This window comes from Macrotis lagotis, chromosome 4 (genome assembly GCF_037893015.1).
Source record: "Macrotis lagotis isolate mMagLag1 chromosome 4, bilby.v1.9.chrom.fasta, whole genome shotgun sequence".
Taxonomy (NCBI): domain Eukaryota; kingdom Metazoa; phylum Chordata; class Mammalia; order Peramelemorphia; family Peramelidae; genus Macrotis; species Macrotis lagotis.
The window spans coordinates 158,878,796-158,891,977 of NC_133661.1; the positions used below are offsets into that span (position 1 = coordinate 158,878,796).

Here is a 13,182-nt window from a genome sequence, read left to right on the forward strand (position 1 = left end):
ATCACTGAGTAGTTGAGATGCACCATATGTCTTCAAGGGCATCATAAAAGCATTTTGGTTTGTTACTGTCTGCACAAAATTGAATTTCATTTGCCCTCATACTGAACCAAGAATCCTGTATCCTTCTAAGCTTCACTTGGACTTTACTTTTGATGGAATTAAATGTTACCTTCTTAGAAATTCTGGTAAGCCCTGTGGAGTTCTCATTTTTCATTTAGCAGCTTCTGTATATCCCCATTATTTTCATCAAATCAATCTTGGTGTTTGAGAGTGTTCTGGCCCAGATGAGCAAATGCAATGCTGTACACCAGATCTCTGAAAGCTGCCCATTCCTTTTCTGCTCCATTATTGCCAACTGTGTGTTGGCTCAGTTTTCCCTCCAAGTTAGCAACAAAGTATGACCATTCAGAAAGACACTCTAATCTCTTGACATTAATTCTTCTAATATTCATTTTGCCTTGGAGATGTCACTTTGGTTGAATATAAATATTTAGTTTAGAAAGTATAAGTCTGGTGTGGCTAGGTGGCACAGTGTATAGAGCACCGGCTCTGAAGTCAGGAGTACCTGAGTTCAAATAGGGCCTCAGATAATTAATAATTATCTAGCTGTGTGGCCTTGGGCAACCACTTAACCCCATTGCCCTTCAAAAAAAAAAGAAAGAATGAGTCTGTGATCAGTCCAGCACTCTGCACTACACATTGCCTTTACCATTCTCATATCCTGCCCCTTCTCCTTACAATCATACAGTCTAATAAATGCCAATGTTTGCTATGAAGGTGCATCCAGGATGTTTTATTTCCTTTAGGTAAATGAAAGACAGTGTTTGTGCTGAAAAGGTCATGAGATGTAGAAGTCATCAGTAGAAGGTAACCATTGCTGTTGCTGTTTCCAGTTCCATTTCTCCCAAGGACTCCCTACCATGTCTGGCAAACTGAGCCTACTCTAGCATTAAAATAACTCAGAATTATAAGTTTGTCCTAAGTACTGTACAAATATCATATCATTTGATCCTCACCACAACTCTATGAGGAAGGTACTGTTATTATCCCCATTTTTAGAGAAAATGGAGGCAAACAGACCTTAAGTGATTTATCCAGGATCAAACAAGTAATAAGTGTCTGAGGCAGGATTTGAACTCGAGTATTCCTGACTCAAGGCCCAGTGCTTAACCCACTGAACCACCCAGCTAGCTTATTGTCTATCCAATCCTAGTCAATCCCTTAAGCTCAGTACCACATCACTGACCTCCTATCAAACACTTATTGGCTGTTTCATGGGCATCTCAAATGTCACATGGTCAGATCAAAAGAAAACTTTCCCCTCAAATTCATCTGTCTTCTGAATTTCCCTGTTTCTGTCAAAAAATGCTGATGATTATCATCTCAGCTTATCCTGGATCAACCTTTCTGCTGACCTCTATTCTCAGGTCTCCATCTTCCTTTCAGGCATCTTAAACTGATATCTAGAAGACATCTTCAATAAAACATGTCCAAAACAGAACTCATTATTTTTCTCCCTTTCCTACCTTCTCTATTTCCATAGAAGATAATACTATCTTCCCAGTCCTCAGATTTGCAGCCCAGATGTCATCCTCGACTCATCACTCTCACCCCAATATCCAATCTGTTATCAATTTTATCTTTATCTTTTATCTCTCTCAAATACACCTCCTTCTCTCCTCTGAAGCTGATGCCATTTAGACCCTCATTGCCTCCTGAATGGACCATTTTAGTAAATAGCTTGCTGATTGGTCTGTCTGACTCTAGACTTTTCCCACTCTAATTTTTCCTCCATTCAACCACTGAAGTGATTTTCCTAAAGTGGAGTTACAACCACATCAACTTCCCCTAAAAATAAACTCCAGAAACTTCCAATTACCTCCAAGATGAAATATAAAATCCTCGATTTGGCGATTCAGAGCCCTTCATAACCTAGCCAGGATCAAATACAAAATTCTCCATTTGACATTCAAAGCCCATCATAATCTAGCCTGCTCCTATCTTTTCAGTCTTCTTATAAGTACTCCCATGAACTCTTCAACTTAGTGACACTGACCTATGTCTAAAAAGTTCTCCCTCTTCACTTCTACCTACTATCTTACCTGGCTTCCTTTAAGTTCCAAATGAAATCCAATTTCTATAGAAATCCTTTCCTAGTCCCTCTTGCTTCTCGTGACTTTTAGGGATTTTCTGTTCTATATCTTTTTTTTTTAGTTATTTTGCAAGGCAATGGGGTTAAGTGGCTTGCCCAAGGCCACACTAGGTAATTATTAAGTATCTGAGGCCAGATTTGAACTCAGGTACTCCTGACTCCAGAGCCAGTGCTCTATCCACTGCACCACCTAGCCACCCTATTCTATAATATCTTGTCTGTTAATATGTACTTACATGTTGTCTCCTCCCTCCACCAATTAGATTGTAAAATGCTTGAGGATGGGGATGTCTTTCTTTTTATATCCCCAACACTTAGCTCAATGCCTAATATACAACAGGTTCTTAAAAAATATTTATTGACTGGTTGACTTAGGTCTCCCAGTCATTTTCCATACCACTGCCAAAGTGATATTTGTAAATCTTGAGTCTATCCACATCACTTCCCTGTTCAATAAATTCCAGCATGTCTTTGCCCTAAATATACTTTTCCAGCACAACCAAACTTGTTATTTCTCATATGTAAAATTCCATCCCCTATCTGTATGCATTTGTACAAGCCATCTCCCCTGCCTGGAACGGACTCCCTCCTCATCTCAATCTCTCAAAATTTTTAATCTCCTTTAACTCAAGTGCTTCCTCATATATATGAGGTTTTTCTAATCTCCCCAATCGTTAGAATGTCCCTCCCAAAGCAATGACTTTACATTTATTAATATTTACATGTTTACAGATTGTATTCCCTGATAGGCTCCTTGAGGGCAAGTAATGTTTCATTTTTCTATGTTTATTCGGTGGTACAAATAGTAAGTGATGTGTGAGAGAGACACTTAAGAAATGCTTCCTGTTTGATTAATTAAAATTATACTATATGAAATACATTATATTAGATATTAGGCAAAATTAAAGACAAAAGAGACAAAAATTAAAAGAAGTCTCTGCCTTCAAGGAGTTTGTAGTCTATTGGAATCAATAGCATGTACTTATAAATAAATAGGGACCTACTATGTGCTAAGTGCTGGGAATGTAAAATGGAAGCAAAAGAGATATCCCCATTCTCAAGGATTTCATAATCTAATGGTGGTGGGAGGTGCTGGAGACAACATAGATGGACAAGATATAGCCCACATATAGAATAGAAAAATCACAGTTTGAGTAAGCATAAACAACTAGGGGAGGGCTAAGAGATAAGGAAAAACTTTGCCCTGGAAGAAACCCTGAATGACCTATAGATTCTGTGGATATTTTGGTAAGGGGAGAATGCATTCCAAGCAAGGGAACAACCTGTGCAAATTCACCAAGGCAGAAAATGGAATTCTGAGTTTGGGGAACAGCAAGAAATGGGTGGCAGATGGAGCAATTTAGAAAGTCTTGGTAAACTTAGAGAAAACAGGTTCAGTCAAGTGATAGGGTCAGAGGTCAATGAGACTAGAACATTGAGTATTCATGGAAAGGAGCATTGTAAAATTAGTTTGGAAAGTTAGGCTTGAGTCACATTGTGTAGAGCTTTAAAGGTCAAGGTAAGGAATTTGCATTTATCTTAGACACAAACATGGGGATCAGTGAAGATTTTTTTGAGCTAAAGACTCACATGATGAGACTTGGGCCTTTAGGAAGATTATTGGATGGCTTGGAGAGGGGAGAATCTGCAAATAGAGAGACCAATTAGTACAGTAGCTTCCAAATTTTAGTGACAGCCTATTTTTTTTATAGTAACAAAAAAGTTATGTTCCCCCTACTTTTCCTAAAGTAGCCCACACAAATGATCTTATCTCATTATATTCCAATAAACTTATTTGTTATATTTTATAGTATACAAATTTTAAACACACAATAAAAATACTATGTAAAATAAATTTCTATGCTGCTTTTGTGTTCATAGGATCATAGATTTAGAGATAAAAGGTCTTTGATCATCTAGTCCAACTCCACTTTTTTTAATAGTTGAATTTGAGGGTTAGAAAGCTTAAGTGATTTGCCCAGTTATATAGGAAATAACTGACTGAATTAGAATTTGAACCTTGATTCCATGTCCAGCATGTGCGACATGCTTTGTATGTATGTAAAAGAGAAGTGAGAGGAAGGCACCGGGTTGCAGCCCTGCAGCCCTACCTCAAAATTATCCCCCCTCCAGAATGATGGACAACCTTTGCAGTTGGTAACAGGAACCTTCTTTATACTAGGAGAGGGGGATATAGGGAGGTCCAGGACCAAAGCACAGAGAATAAACATAATAAGAGCTCTTGGAGTAGCAGTACCCTGGGGTCTGACATCTGGGAAGTATTCCCAGACCATATTCACAAGTGGAGTCATCCCTCCCATCAAAAAGCTGCAGGGTAGGCATAAGATTGACATAAGGTTACACTGTTGCCATAAACACCCATTCCACCCTTTATTTGAAGATCCTCATCCTTTCTCTGGGACTGGGGCCTCTGCCTAGAAGTAATGGGATCTTGTAAATCTTGAGTCTATCCACATCACTTCCCTGTTCAATAAATTCCAGCATGTCTTTGCCCTAAATATACTTTTCCAGCACAACCAAACTTGTTATTTCTCATGTGTAAAATTCCATCCCCCATCTGTATGCATTTGTACAAGCCATCTCCCCTGCCTGGAACGGACTCCCTCCTCATCTCAATCTCTCAAAATTTTTAATCTCCTTTAACTCAAGTGCTTCCTCATATATATGAGGTTTTTCTAATCTCCCCAATTGTTAGAATGTCCCTCCCAAAGCAATGACTTTACATTTATTAATATTTACATGTTTACAGATTGTATTCCCTGATAGGCTCCTTGAGGGCATCATGGGATGGGGGAGCTGAGAAGAATTGCTGCTCTGGACCTTCCTACCCACAGATATGTCAGTCACCCACATCCTGAGTATAATGCTTGTACTTCTGAAGTGGAAAGATCATAGTTGGACAGATAGATTTGGGAATCATTGGGTAGAGAGTTCATTGATCCCTTTTGAGCTATTGAGATCAAGAGATAAGCTGCAGAGAGAAAATAAAAGAGGTTCCAGAATAGCATTTCAGAGGATGCCTCTGTTAGGGGGCAGGATTTAGATTAATGGGAATGCAACAAAAGAGACTAAGAAGGAGTGGTCAGATATATAGGAGAATTGAGAGAAAGGAAAGTCACAAAAACTAAAGGTAGAGGATAGAATTAAAAACTACAGATGTGAAGAAAAATTAAGATTGTTGAGATTTCCAGTTTAGAGATAATTGATAAATTAAGAGTGAGTGATTCCAATCAAAAGAGACTTCATCAGGGCCAAAAGATGAATTCGAAGGATTGAGAAATGAATGAGACATGAAATGATAGCAAAGAGTAAGGACAACTTTTCTAGGAGTTTGATACTGAAAGCAAAGAGAAAAATATGGCTCTCAAATGATATTCTTGATTAAAAAGAAAAAAAGAAAGGTAAAGTGTCCTTTACAGGGGGGAAGATGGGGTAGCATTGTATAAGAAACATTGTATAATAAACAATTATATATACTCCTGTGAAGTAATCCAGAGGTCAAACTCACTAGGATAAAGATCTGCAGAATAATAGCTGTGTGAGTGTGGATAAAATTACTACTCTAGATGGATGATTATTTGAATAGTTGGAAACAGCTCCTATGCCTTTCTAGGATATCTCTGATGTATCCTTCTGGAGAAATTGTAAGGCTCCAATTCCCACCACAGCCTTCAAAATACAAAGCGGCCGCTCACTCAAATTAGATAAAGAGGAATATTGTGAAGGCATGAGTCAAGACTAGCTCTTTCTTGACTAATTAGACTAATCTAGACCTTCATCACCTCTGGCTGGACTACCTCTATCTTGTCTCTTAACTAGTCTCTCTGATTCCAATACCTCTCTTCTCAATCTTATCTTTGCATAACTGCTGAAAGAATCATTTGAAGACACAATTCTAATCATTTCATTTCAATATTCATAATTTTTAGTAGTTCCCTATTGTACAAATTCCTCATCACAAGAGTTAAAACTTCTCCACAATTTGACTCTAATCTATCTATCCAGCTTTTCATACAATATGTATGGTGGGTTCAGGCACTGAAGGCAATGACAGCTTGCTGAGTCCTTTTCAGAGTTGCTAATCCATGTTTGGTTGTCCATATGATTCATCCAGCTCTCACCTATGGCTCCAAGAAACTGTACAGATGAGGTGACCACACCATAGTAAAACCTCTTGGCAGACAGGCTAAACCAGGCTGAGGATAAAATGTGAAGATTTTCCCTGAAAGAATGGGTTGATGAGGGGAGGCTAGGTGGCGTAGTGGATAAAGCGCCAGCCTTGGTGTCAGAAGTACCTGGGTTCAAATCCGGTCTCGGACACTTAATAATTACCTAGCTGTGTGGCCTTGGGCAAGCCACTTAACCCCATTTGCCTTGCAAAAACCTAAAAAAAAAAATGAGTTGATGAGAAAAATTTGTTCCACTGGCCATGAGGAAGACTGAAGCAGGAGCAATGGCACAATTAAAAATTGGTCAAATATGGAAGGTGCCAAAGTCATCTCCTGCATCTTAGGCCAACACCAGTCATCTTGACTTTTGTCCTGACACAGGACTTCATTGACTGGAAAAAATGAGTGAGGCTGATGATTTGTACAATTCTACCTCATTTACATCCAATTCACAATTGACTTGCAAGTCAAGACTTCACCCCAAAATGCCATTGGTCCTTTTCAAAAAGATGAAGGCTAAACCACCTTCAAGTCAGAGAAGTTTAGCATCTAACAGATTTTTAATATGACGCTGCTACTTACACAATAGAATCTAATAGTCTTTCACAAACTGAATGATCTCAAATTTCCAAATTACAAATTTAGATTCAAAATCACTAGAAAATTCAACCAGTAAACTGCATTAGAACTGTTCCATTATCATAGACTGAACCATTGCTTTAAATCATCCAGACATTATATCAATTCATAAAAACTGGAGAACAATAATTATATAGCTGTCATCATCCTAAATAATCAGTCTCCTAATATATATTAAAAAGGACACTGGACTTGAGAATTTTCTTCACCTTTTTCCTATAGGTCCCTCAATGGCAGCCTGGTGAAGCCTATGGACCCCTTCTTGGGTTAATATTCTTAAGTGATCTTAAATGACTGCACAAGTGACCCAAAGAAATCAATTATATTGAAACAAAGTTATCAAAAATTATTTAAAAATAAATTCTTGGATGGTGGACAGCCATAATTAATGGGTGCCTTTTTAAACAAGTCATGTATTGGACATGAAAAACGGCTCTTAATTGTCATAAGATGGAAGTATGTATACTAGAGGGAAAGAAAGGGACAAAGATACTATTTCTTTATTACAAAATGTTGTTTCTGCAGTTTTCTGATATTTTGCCTTTAGGGGAGCCACCAACAAAAGCTTTTTGAAACTAAAAAAAAAATTCTTGAGCCCATGTTAAGAGCATCTAGAGAGAGGGAATTTTTCCTGCTGCTAGTACTGAGGAAAAACCCCAGCTGCAGATTAACATGGGGTGACTGATTTACAGCCTACCTCACCCTGCCCTGCTCCACCCCCAGGCTTAATGTTGTTCTTTTTGTGACTTTTCCCCTATTCCAGACTGCCCTAAGTGTTTACTTTAGTTTGATTTTACCTGCTTCCATATGGTGGAGGAGGAAGGTGCGTCAGTGATTTGTTCACAACCCTGCCCTACTCTGATCCCACACTCACTGACCCTGTCCAAAGGAAATGAGCATCTTTAAATATCTTTAACCAAGTCAGTGTGGGTCAGTGGAAAAGTCATTGACTTTAACAACCTGAGGAGCTGGGTTCAAATCTTATTCCTATTGTTTTCTACCTGGACAAGTCAGTGTGCTTTTTTGGGTCTTGGTTTCCTCTTCAGTAAATAGGATTTGGATTTTTTCAGCTCTAAATTCTATGATATGAGAGTTTCCCTATATATTTACCCTTTCTCTGGACACAGATAAAGAGAAGGTTTAGCCCTGCCCTCATGGCGTTTACATTCTCTCTGTGTGTCTCTCTGACTCTCTGTCTCTTTATAAAGAAGCATATTCACATTTTTCTATATATATTTATACATACATTTATAAGCATATCCTTAAATTTTTGTGTATTTTTCTTTGTATATACATATTTACACATTTATAAGTATACACATAAACATTTTAAATCTTTGCATTTTATTTTTATTATGTTTAATTTGTGTGTATAAACAAACATGAACACATTGTTATATATGTACACAAATAAAAACATATTTTAAAATTTTATATATTTTATTTTTATATACACATGCACATTTTATATATACATATATAAACATTTTAAATTTTTGCACTTTTAATTTTGTGTATTAACACATATATACATGCATTTCATTTATATGCATACTCATACACATAGTTAAAATTTTACATGTATGTTTATTAGATGTGTATGTGTATAATAAGCAGACATACACACACACACACACACACACACACACAATAAGTCTGTTTAAATGAGGAGGCATCAGTAGCTAGGGGACTTTGAGGATCAGAGAGGTCACTGTCACCTTTTACTCTCTAATTCCCAAGGTAACAGGAACCTGAGAGCCCATTTAGCAGCAAGGCACCCATATTACCCACATTCTTCAGATAAGTTCACCTGGGGACTATGATTGCAAATACAGATTTCAGCTGAGTTAAAAGGAAATAATCAACAATGCTTTAAAAATTGGCTTCTCTCCCTCACTCCCTTTCATTTTTTCCCCCTCTTTGTCTCTCTCTCCCCCTTCCTCTGTGGCGCTCTGGGTCTCTTTTAAAGGCGGGGGGAGAGAAACAGAGTTAGGAGCAGGTTAATATAAAATAAACACTTAATTAATTAATTAGTCGATAATAAAACACCCTGAGTGTTTTTTCCCAGCATCTTGGGCTTTCCCATCTCTCAGTTATCTAGAAAGTGATTTCTCCTGAGTCATATTTCATCTTGCACCTGCTGTAGTTTTACTGCCTTCTCTCCACCACCCCCCAGGTGTCAGTCATAAAGTGTCCATTTTTCTTCAGGACATACCTCTATTGTGTGTTTCTACCCATGGTGTGTCTTTGTATGTATTAGTAATAAAATCAAGCTACTGGATTCTGAACTTAGCTGAGATACTAACTAGCTTTACCTATTTAACTCCTTGGGTTTCTGTTTATTAATCTGTAAAAAAAAATAATAACCTTTGAACACCCCATACTACACTACAGAGGGCAAAAGAGGTATGTGGCTCTCTGTATATAATTCTTGTAACAAATATGTAAAATCAAATAAATTCCCATATTGATCATGTCCAAAAATATATATCTTGATCTGCATCTTATGTCTATTACTTCTCTATAAAGAGAAGTGGTAGGTAACATATTTTCTCTGAAAATATGGTTGATCATCACATTGATCAGAGTTCTTTCAAAATAGTTGATCCTTACAGAATTGTTAGTATAACTCTCATAAGTCTCTCCAACTTTCTCTGAAACATTTTCTTTCATCATTTCTTATGTCACAATAATATTATATTCATATATAGTAACTTGTTTAGTCATTCCCCAATAAATGGAAATTCCTTTAGTTTCAGTTTTTTGCTATAACAAAAAGAGTTGCTAACAATAATTTTGCACATGACAGTACTTTATTTTGTTGAACTCTTTGGGGCATAGACCTAATAGTAGTATTACTGAGTCAAGTATATGCACAATTTAATGATTTGGGGGGTATGACTCCAAATTGAACCACCAATGATGCTTGTTTCCCCAAATCCCCCTCCAAAATTTGTCATTTTCCATTTTTTTTCATCTTTGTCAATCTGATGGGAGTAAAATTTTACTTCAGAGATGCTTTAATTTGCATCCTCTGATTATTTGTGATTTGAATCATTTTTCCTTCCAGGATTATTGATTGTTTATATTTTTTCCTTTGAAAATTGCTGTTTTCAATTAGAACAAGAAATAGTCTATCTCTCTGACCTTTGGAGACTGGAGAAATTTATGACCAAATAAGAGAGAGAGAACATTATAAATTGCAAAATGGATGATTTAAATTAAATTAAAAAGTTATCACCCAAACAAAATCAATGCAGCCAAGATTAAAAGGAATGTAGAAATTTGGGAAATAATTTTCACAGCTGATGTTTCTGATAAAGGACTCATTTCTAAAATATATAGAGAATTGAGTCAAATTTATAAGAATATAAGTCATTCTTCAATTGATAAATGGTCAAAGGATATAAACAGGCAGTTTTCAGATGAACAAGTTAAGGCTCTTTATAGTCATATGTAAAAATGCTCGAAATCATTATTAAAGAAATGCAAATTAAGACAACTCTGAGGTGCCACCTCATATTTATCAGATTAGCTAAAAATGGCAAAAAAATGATTAATGTTGGGGAGATGTGGGAAAATTGGAGCTATTAACACTGTAGGTGGAGTTGTAAACTAATCCAAACATTCTAGAAATACCACTACTAAGTCTATATCCCAAAGAGTTTAAAAAAGGGGGGGAAAGTCCTATATGTAAAAAGTATTCATTGCATCTCTTTTTGCAATGTCAAGGAAATGGAAATTGAAGTAATGCCCATCAGCTGAACACATTATGGTATATGAATATTATGGAGTACTATTGTTCTGTAAGAAATCATGAGCATGGGACAACTAGGTGGTGCAGTGGATAGAGCACCAGCCCTGGAGTCAGGAGTACCTGAGTTCAAATCTGACCACAGACAATAATTACCCAGCTGTGTGGCCTTGGAAAAGCCACTTAACCCCATTGACTTGCAAAAAACCTTAAAAAAAAGAAAGAAAGAAATTATGAGCAGCTGGACTTTAGAAAAGAATGCAAAGACTTGCATGAACTGATGCTGAGTGAAGTGAGCAGAATCAAGAGAACATTGTACACATTAACAGCAACACTGTGGATTGGATCAACTATGGGTGGATACATCTCTCAGTTCAGGGGTTAATAACTGAGAGAGACTTGTTATGTAAAATGCCATCCATATCCAGAAAAAAAAAACAAACAAAAAACAACTATGGAGTCTGAATGCAGAGCAAAGCATACCATGTTCACTTTTAACATTTTCTTTTGTTTTTTTTCTTTCTTTCTCATAGTTTTTTCCTCCCTTAGTTCTAATTCCTCTTTTGCTATATGACTAATATGGGAATATGTTAAGCACGATTGTACAACATTTATCAGATTATTCACTGCCATGGGGAGCAGAGGGAAGGGAAGGTGGTAGAAAAATGTAGCACTCAAAAAATTGCAAATGGATGAATGTTGAAAACCATCTTTGCATGTAAATAAAAAAAAAGATCTGTTTGTGTCCTTTTCTCCTTAATTCATTTGACTAATGGTAAGGAGAGTGAGTAAAATGTTAGATTGTTGTTATCAAAGAATAGGAGCACCTTCTATCTTTTCTTCTAGATGTGGTTATGATCTTTCACCTATGGACTTGGGAACTTCCTTTCCACTTGCTTTTTGTATCCATTGGTAGTATTTTCACATTCATCAGTTCATGTATATATTCATATTCAAATCTCTTGGGAGGAAGAATGTGAAGCTTGTCCTACATATTGGCAAAGTAGATGGGATCATACTCCAAACATATTCCAAAATAGTATTTTTTCCACCAATCTACTATAGTACCTGAGATTCTTTTGATTAAAGCATTGCATCTCTAGGTCTATATAAATACAGAGAGGGAACCATTTATAGCTGTTATCAGTAATGACTTTTTCAGATTAGTTATTTATCACCTGGCAAAGAGCAGAGCCTTAGGGGAATGAGATAACAGAATTGGCTAGGTTTGATAGATGATAGATGATAGCTTGAAGGGAAGTAAAGATCCATATTGTTGGTGAGGAAGTTCAATCAAGCCTGTGCTTAGGAAACAGGTAGTGGAACACTGTGTGAGAACCTTTTTAATTTTACTTAGTTCAGAATAAAGGAATGACTAAATGGAATGTTGGACAGCAACCTGACAATGTAGTCTCTCTTGTACATCATTTCTTATTCCCATTCTCAGATTTTAGAGTCTGTCCTTAAAGAGGTTTTTCAGTTGTCTATGGTATGTGATCTCTAGTCATTACTTGGTAGTGATTTGGTAATAATAACTTGGTCTTAACTTATTAGTGGTACCTCTCTTGGGTAGCAAAGCAGTAGTTTAGTCATGAAAACAATAATATCAAGCAATCAATGAGCATTTATTTAAGTATCCACTATGTACTGGGCACTATACTATAGAAAAGCAAGAATATCTCAATTCTCTTACTCATTTGTGCTTGTTTTGTTATTTTGAAGCACCAGAACAATGCAAAATTCCTTGAATTTATTTGTAATAGCCAAGTCACAATAATATCAAAGAGAGGAAGGAGGAGCACCAAAAACAAACCAATTCAGTCCTCCTACCATATTTTATGTCACATTAACTGTAAAATTTTTGTTTTAACTATTTTGGTTTATCTCATCATAATATTTATATATGTGCCAGACACAGGGTAAGTGCTTTAAAAATATTATGTCATTTTATCCTGACAACAAATCTGGGGGATAGGTGCTATTATTATTATTATTACCACTAAACAGTTGGAGAAACTGAGACAGACAGTGGTTAAGTGACTTACTCAGGGTCACACACAGCTAGTACATGTATGAGATTGGATTTGAACTCAACTCTTCCTAACTCCAGGCCCAGAGCTCTATCCAATTCATTATCTGACTGCCAAAACAAATCTATGTGAGTTTAAAAAAAAAGTAAGACTAGAAAAGGTGATTTTCATGTTTTCTCTGCCTAGCAAGAAAACATTTGGAGCTTTGAAACCAGAAGGTGGAGGAAAAATTCAAAGGGATTGATGAAGAATGAACTAAAATGCTCTGGATCATGTTAGAACATTAACCAGAAGATCCTGAGGAGATCCAGGATGATGAGCATGAAGCTCCCCAAATTGTTCAGAATAGAGCAAGTGCCCCAGGTAAGTGATCTCTGTTTTATCCAAAGGGGATGGCTATGGGATTGGGGGGAGCCC

General features: G+C 36.7%; 1 protein-coding gene across 6 annotated transcripts in view; it reads left to right on the forward strand.

Annotated features, from left to right (window-relative positions):
• PAQR5 (progestin and adipoQ receptor family member 5) overlaps positions 1 to 13,182 on the forward strand; it is a 91,680-nt gene that overhangs the window by 37,995 nt on the left and 40,503 nt on the right. For 5 of the 6 annotated variants that reach the window (XM_074234506.1, XM_074234500.1, XM_074234502.1 and 2 more), the window contains one exon: positions 12,952 to 13,128. In XM_074234506.1, the coding sequence (XP_074090607.1) occupies positions 13,078 to 13,128 (51 nt within the window). In that variant the 5' untranslated portion in view covers positions 12,952 to 13,077. The remainder of the gene's footprint in view (positions 1 to 12,951; positions 13,129 to 13,182) is intronic. The other variant, XM_074234504.1, reaches the window with a different exon arrangement.